Raw genomic sequence first — 7,036 nt, 5'->3', positions numbered from 1 at the left:
ATTGAGCATCATTAGTGGTGGATATCAAAGCCATACTTGTTCATTTATCTTTATTTCTTTTTCATAATATCAATTCTGTGACAAAGTTGATATTTTAATTTAAAAAACAAATTCTAAACAAAATCAACAATCTCAGTGGGAATGATCTCGTATTTGCCGCACTATACTATCATTTGATTTTGTGCACTTACGAGTAAAATGTAGTAAATATTATCGATTAATTTAGGTAGTATTTGTCACAACAAGTTTTTGGCGCCGTTGTTGGGGATTATTTAATTTTGTTTAGAATTTTTTTTTTCCCTAGTTTATTTTGTTTTAATTTAAAAATTTTTCTGTTTTATGGTTTTTCCGGAGTTCCTGTGCTGTCTACGGAGGTGCGCTCGAGCGTCCATTCCAGTGTGATCGAGCGCACCAGTGTGATCATGCGCACTAACAATCGTACATTCGAACAACAGCATTGCTACTGTTTAATTACGGATCTGATATTTTTTTTCTTTTTATGCTTGGACATTCGTGTCTGCATCTTCGCAAGTTTTTAATTCTATTTTTATTTTTCTTTTGATTTGAACTTCTTTTTGTTATTTTATTTTTGTTTTCACAAATGTGGGGAAACATTCTGACACCCCATGGACTATGTTCATATTGCCATAACCCTTATCACCATGTTAGAGATTGTCCTTCATCAAGACAGTTTTCTAATTATTCTTTTGGGCATATGAACAAATCATTCTCTAGACCGGGGAATGACAGCTATTTTAATTCCTATAACCCATCATGGAGCCAACAGTCTAATCTCCCATGGCAAGCTCAAGCTCCTAGAAATCATGCTCCACAATTTCATGAATTGCACCATCAATCATACCCGCAGTTTCATGGATGCTTTTTCTGGCTACAACTTGAGGCTGACCAAGAGAAAACCGCATTCATCATAGACTGAGGCTTGTACTGCTACAAAGTCATGCCGTTCGGTCTAAAGAATGCTGGGGCCACTTACCTGAGGCCGGTGAACAAGATGTTTTGAGATCAGATTGGAAGAAATATGCAAGTCTACATCGACGACTTGCTTTTCAAGAGTGTGCTACCATTCGACCACTCCCATGATGTGCAAGAAACATTCAAGACGTTGAGGCAATACGGGATGAAGTTAAATCCTGCAAAGTGTGCTTTCAAAGTCTCCTCAGGGAAATTCCTCAATTTCATGTTGTCTAACTGAGGAATTGAAGCCAACCCTAAAAAGATCCAAGCAGTCCTAGACATGCAATCCCCGAAGAATACGAAGTAGCTTCCGCAACTGACGGGAAGGATTGCAGTACTGAATAGGTTCATCTCTCAATCAACTGACAAATGCCTAAGATCTTAAAAAAGGTATTTGAATGGTTCGAGTAGTGTGAGCAAGCATTTGAGCAGCTGAAGAAGTACTTGGCCAGCCAACCTTTGTTGAGCCGAACAATTCCTGGGGAAATGTTGTACCTATACCTAGCTGTATCGCCAATTGCGGTTAGTGCAACATTGATTCGAGAAGAAGAAGGCATCCAAAAGCCAGTGTAATTCATCAGCCGAGCATTGAGAGGAGCCGAGGAAAGGTATGTGCAAATGGAGAAGCTTGCCTTCACCTTGACTATTGCATCAAGGAAGCTTCATCCATACTTCGAGGCTCATTCAATCAAAGTCCTAACCAAGTACCAACTGAAGAAGGTGATGCGGAAGCTAGATCTGTTTAGCAGATTAGCTAATTGGGCAATCAAAATAGAGGAGTTTGATATTGAGTTCGTCCCTCGAAACGCCATCAAAAGCCAGGCCCTCAAAGGCTTCTTGGTAGAATTCACCAATCTGCCATAAACACAAGAATGGCCAAGGGACGAAGTATGGGTGATCTACGTGGATGGAACATCCACAAAGTGGAATTGTGGAGTAGAAGTGGTGTTGATAACACTAGATGGAGAAGAATTGTGTAGTTCTATGAGGCTGGAGTTCAAGAATACTAACAATGATGCCAAATATGAAGTGGTCTTAGTAGGATTTACCTTGGCTCAGGAGATGGGAGCAAAATTCGTTGAGATACGAATCGATTCCAAGGTGATTGTCGAACACATCCGAGGAGAATTTGAGACCAAAGGGGAGAAGATGAAGCTATACTTATCTAAAGTACAGAAAATGCAGAATTTTTTCAAAAAATTCTGTATAATCAAAATCCCAAGGAAAGAGAATGAACAGGGAGATCATTTGGCTTAGATAGGTTCGGCAACCGAGGGCAGTGTGAAAAAAACCAAAGAACCAATCCAAATTCTACTCAAGCTTGCTATAAACGAGGAGATAACGGTTTTAGCAATAGAGGTGATGCCAAAATGGGCAGAAGAGTTGGTGGAATTTTTGGAGAAGGGAACTCTTCCAACTAACAAGAAGAAAGCAGTCCAATTGAGGACTTAGGCTGCTCGGTTCACCCTGGTAAATGGAACCCTTTACAAATGAGGTTTCATGTTACCCATTCTCAAGTGTGTCTCTAAGGAGGAAGGTGATTACATCCTCTGAGAGATTCATGAAGGCATATGTGGCAGTCATTCAGGAGCAAGAATGTTGGCACACAAAGCTGTCTGAGCAGGTTTCTACTGGCAGAACATGAGTCCGGACTCGATGAAAATAGTCAGTACTTGCGACAATTGCCAACGCTTTGCCAATGTTTCCAAGCAACCCCCTGAGGAGCTAAGTTTCATTTCCTCACCTTGGCCCTTCTCACAATGGGGGGTAGATATAGTAGGGCCATCGCCCATGGAAATGGGGGTGTTCAGTTCGTAGTGGTGGATGTAGATTACTTCACAAAATGGGCAGAAGTGGAGGCCTTGGAGAACATAACAGCCAAATGCTTGGAGCGGTTCCTATGGAAGAATGTCATATGTCAGTATGGCATTCCACACGCATTTTTCACTGAAAATGGGAAGCAATTTGATTGTGACTCATTTCGAGAATGATATGCCAAGCTCCATATCAAAAACTACTTCTCATCCCCAAGACATCCCCAAGCGAATGGGCAAGTAGAAGCCACCAACAAGACCACGTTCAAGATGCTAAAGAAGAAGCTTGGCGAGCGTAAAGGAGAGTGAGCCAAGGATCTCTGAGAAGTCCTATGGGCATACCAAACTACGAAGAAGACTCCAACCGAAGAGACTCCTTATGCTCTTCCTTTGCGACGAAGCAGTAATCCCAGCCGAGGTTGGATCGGTAAGCTTCCGCACGGAAACATTTCGGCCCGAGTGCAGTGACGAAGGCATCAGGCTACATCTTGACTTGCTGTAGGAAAGACAGGACCAGGCCCAAGTAACCATGGCAGCATACCAAGAGAGGGTAGCTCGGTACTTCAACCAAAAGGTCAAGAACTGAAGTTTCAAGTTGGGAGACTTAGTCTTACAAAAAGTTACTGTCGCCACCAAGGACCCAGCCAAGGGAAGGCTAGCTCCAAATTGGTAAGGACCTTACAAAGTAATGGCATGCCATAGAGCTCGAGCATATCACCTCGAAGACAGAGAGGGGAAGGCACTCTTGAGGCCATGGAATGCCAAGCATGTGAAGAAATACTATGTTTAAATTGCCTAGCTTCAATTTCAATTTACTTTGTAAAAGCATTGTATTAATCCAAGGAATATTAAGAAATTATTGTGTTAATGTCTGCCTCGGTGAAAAATATTCGTAAAGGCCCATTCCCAAGTCCAAGTGTTTAAGAAAAATAGCCGTAAAGGCGCTTTCCAAACTTAGCCCAATTAAAGAGTTTAAAATCTCGCACACAGGTTAATTCTAAACACTAAAATACCTCAGTGAAATATAGCCAATAAGGCGCTCTCTCGAGGCTAACGTTCGTGAAATATAGCCGTAAAGGCACTTTCCGAACTTAACCCATTAAGAACATAAAGCCTCTGAAGAAAGATTGTTCAAAGGTTAGACAACCTCGGAGAAATATAGCCGATAAGGTGCTTTCTTGAGGCCCACATTCAACAAAAATAGCCGTAAAGGCGCTTTATGAACTTAGCCCATTGTAAGAATGAAAAACCTCAGAAGAAGGCTCATTCATAGGCTAAAATACCTCGGTGAAATACAACCGCAAGGGTGCTTTGTTAAGTGCTAAAATATTTATATTTTAAGCCCTTAACTTACATGTGTTAATCCTTTAGTTTGGTTAATTTATGTCATTTTACTTCCTTTTTGTATTTTCTTTGTTTTATAGGTTATTGGAAGAAAAGAAAGCGTTTTTGGAAAAGTTCCAAGCTTAAAGAGAAAATTGCGAAGACCTAGAAAATATGGTTAAACTTAGCCAATCATGGTTCAGTTTAATCAAACAAAGGAAATGATTAATTCGGAATTTCTCAAATTGAAGTCAAATCGGATTGGATGCAAAATTGGATTCTGAACATTTCTCGGTATTTTGATCCTAAATTTCAGCTCAAATATCAGATATAGATGATTCAAGCGGCATTGGAAAGCTAACTCAAAATAATACAAATCATTGTGAAATAGAATTTTCCAAATTCGGAGTTCCGCAATGCCAAAATCGCCCCGCACGATAGGAACGCAATTCTGGGCGAATCCTATTCTGATTTGGACTTAGGTTTTCTTTTTCCTAATTGGACTAGGACTTAAATCTCCGAAATTTCTAAGATTACTAGGGCTTCTAGGACTCTCCTAAGCCCTATAAATAGACCTCTAAGCCTCACAATTCAATAGACAATTTGAAGGAGACAATTTGAAGGAGTCAACTTTGGAGGGAGGAATTGGAGGCTACTTCTATGAGCGGTTTTCGGTTCTTTCTTTACCTTTTCTTTTTCTTTTATTTTAATTATGTGTAACTAACTCTTAAGGATGGCTAGATTGAAGCCCTAATTATGTGTATTTAATATTTCAATATTGGCGCCTTTGTGATAATCATATTGTGTTGCTTAACTTGATTAATTCTTATTTTCTTGAATGCCTCATATGTATGTGACTGGCCATTATATGCATGTGGTATGGAATAGTTAGTTAAATCAATTTGGATGACCGAGTCCTGGGTTTAACATAAGTAACAAAAGATATCCACATCGGATTCTTGGGTTAATCAACATGGGGAACCGGAGTAGACACCCATGCCCTAGGCTTTATGTGGTTGTCGATTTCCATAGATTTATGCTTTCTTAAAAAACAATTTAGTAGACACCTATGCTAAATTTTTTAAGAAAAAAAAGAATTAGAGTAGACACCCATGCCTAATTCGTTGCTTAAGAAAATCAATAGCTTATGGAGTAGACACCCATACCCTTAGGTTGACAAACATTAAGTATTCACAATATGATTGGATCATTGGCATATTGTTATATTATCTAAGTATGATTAGTGGTGGATATCAAAGCCCTACCTTTAGTTTTTTCATTTATCTTTATTATCTTTTTATTTGTTTTTCACAATATCAATTCAATGACAAGTTGATATTTTTAATTAATTCTAAATAAAATCACAATCCTCGTGGGAACGATCTCATACTTGTTGCACTATACTATTGTTTTGATCTTGTGCACTTGCGCGTTAAAACGTACTAAATATTATCTATTAATTTAGGTAGTATTTGACACAACAAGTTTTTTGGTGCCGTTGCCAGGGATTGCGGCGAATTTTGTTTAGAATTAATTTCCTTTAGTTGTGTTATTTTAATTTTCAATTTTCAATTTTGGTTTTTCCTTTACTTTATTTCTGTTTTAAATTTTTCTATTTTTCTATTTTTTCCGCAGTTCCTGTTTTGCTGCTGGAGGTGCGCTCGAGCACCCAACCAAGGCGATCGAGTGCACCAGTGTGATCGAGCGCACCTCACAGTGCAATTGATCGTACATCCAGAGAGCAGCACAATAATTGCATTAACTATAGATCTGATTTTTTTTTTTTTTGCTTTTGTTTCATGCAGAGTCATTCGAGTCTGCATATTAGTAAGTTTTCTTTTTAAATTTTGTTTTTAATTGCCCTTTTTAATTTTTAATTTCACATATGTGGGGAGGCATTTTGATGCCTCATAGACCATGTTCTTTATGCCACGACCCTTATCATCATGTTAGAGAATGTCCTTCAATAAGACAAATTTCTAACAAAACTTTTGGGCATAAGAACACATCGTATTCTAGACCAGGGAACGACTACTATTTTGATTCCTATAACCCAACATGGAGTCAACATTCAAATCTCTCATGGCAAGCTCCTGGAATTCATGCTCAACAATCTCATAGACTGCAGCATCAGTCATGTCAGCAATTCTATGATCATGCATATTCCTTTCAGTCAGCTCAATAACAACAATGTCAAGCTGAACCACCTTCTCTTATAGATATGGTAAATACATTGATTGAGACTACACAGCAAGCATCTGAGGAGATGAAGACCTACTTCAAACCAAAAGGCAATAGTCTCAAAGAACAAGTAGCATATCAAGAGGTGCTATCTTCCACCTGTTGGCCTCCACAATACCAAGAAGAAGAGCCATCTCCCATATATGATCATTTGGACTCTTCTCCACATCAACAATATCAAGAAGAACCACCTCCTCCAAAAAGGTCTACCTTACAAGAAGTAGTTGCTGCCTTAGAAAAACAGTGTGCTGACTTTACAAAACATACAGCAGCTCTTCTTAGCCGCATGGAGGAAAGAGAGCAATCATTTGTATGGATGGAGGCCTACCTCAAGCAAAAATCCGATACATTTAAAGAAGAAGAAGAAGAAGAAGAGTGTCAAAGTCAGTTGATGGCCAATCCAAATGAGCATTACATGGAGGAAGAATTCACCTACTATCATGCGTAAGCTGTCACACTAAGAAGTGAAGAGGTGGTTGAAAATCCAGTGGAAGAGGGAAAGGAAGAGCAAACTAAGGTTCTAGAAGAGTTGCATCAAGAAAAAGAAGAAAGCACTAAGATTGTTTAACCATTAGCTCTTATTCCTTAAACACCAAAAGGCTAAGAGAGAAGTCTGTTAGAGCTACCACGTGAGCAAATTGAAGACATTAAGATAGAGAAGCTTCCTGAGTTTTCTTTTTACT

The 7,036-nt window shown here is 39.0% G+C and overlaps 1 protein-coding gene across 1 annotated transcript; it reads left to right on the top strand.

The window, feature by feature from the left end:
* Positions 1-1,593: 1,593 nt before the first annotated feature.
* LOC132169334 (uncharacterized) lies at positions 1,594-2,232 on the top strand. Its single transcript, XM_088512678.1, has 2 exons — positions 1,594-1,815; positions 1,900-2,232. Exons 1-2 carry the CDS (start codon positions 1,594-1,596, stop codon positions 2,230-2,232), a joined length of 555 nt encoding a protein of 184 aa, XP_088368804.1.
* The last annotated feature ends 4,804 nt before the right edge of the window (positions 2,233-7,036 follow it).

Source organism: Corylus avellana, chromosome 2 (assembly GCF_965113065.1).
Source record: "Corylus avellana chromosome 2, dhCorAvel1.hap1.2, whole genome shotgun sequence".
In the NCBI taxonomy this organism is placed as follows: Eukaryota; Viridiplantae; Streptophyta; class Magnoliopsida; order Fagales; family Betulaceae; genus Corylus; species Corylus avellana.
The sequence above is the reverse complement of the archived record's forward strand: the minus strand, read 5'-3'. Positions and strand labels throughout refer to the sequence as shown.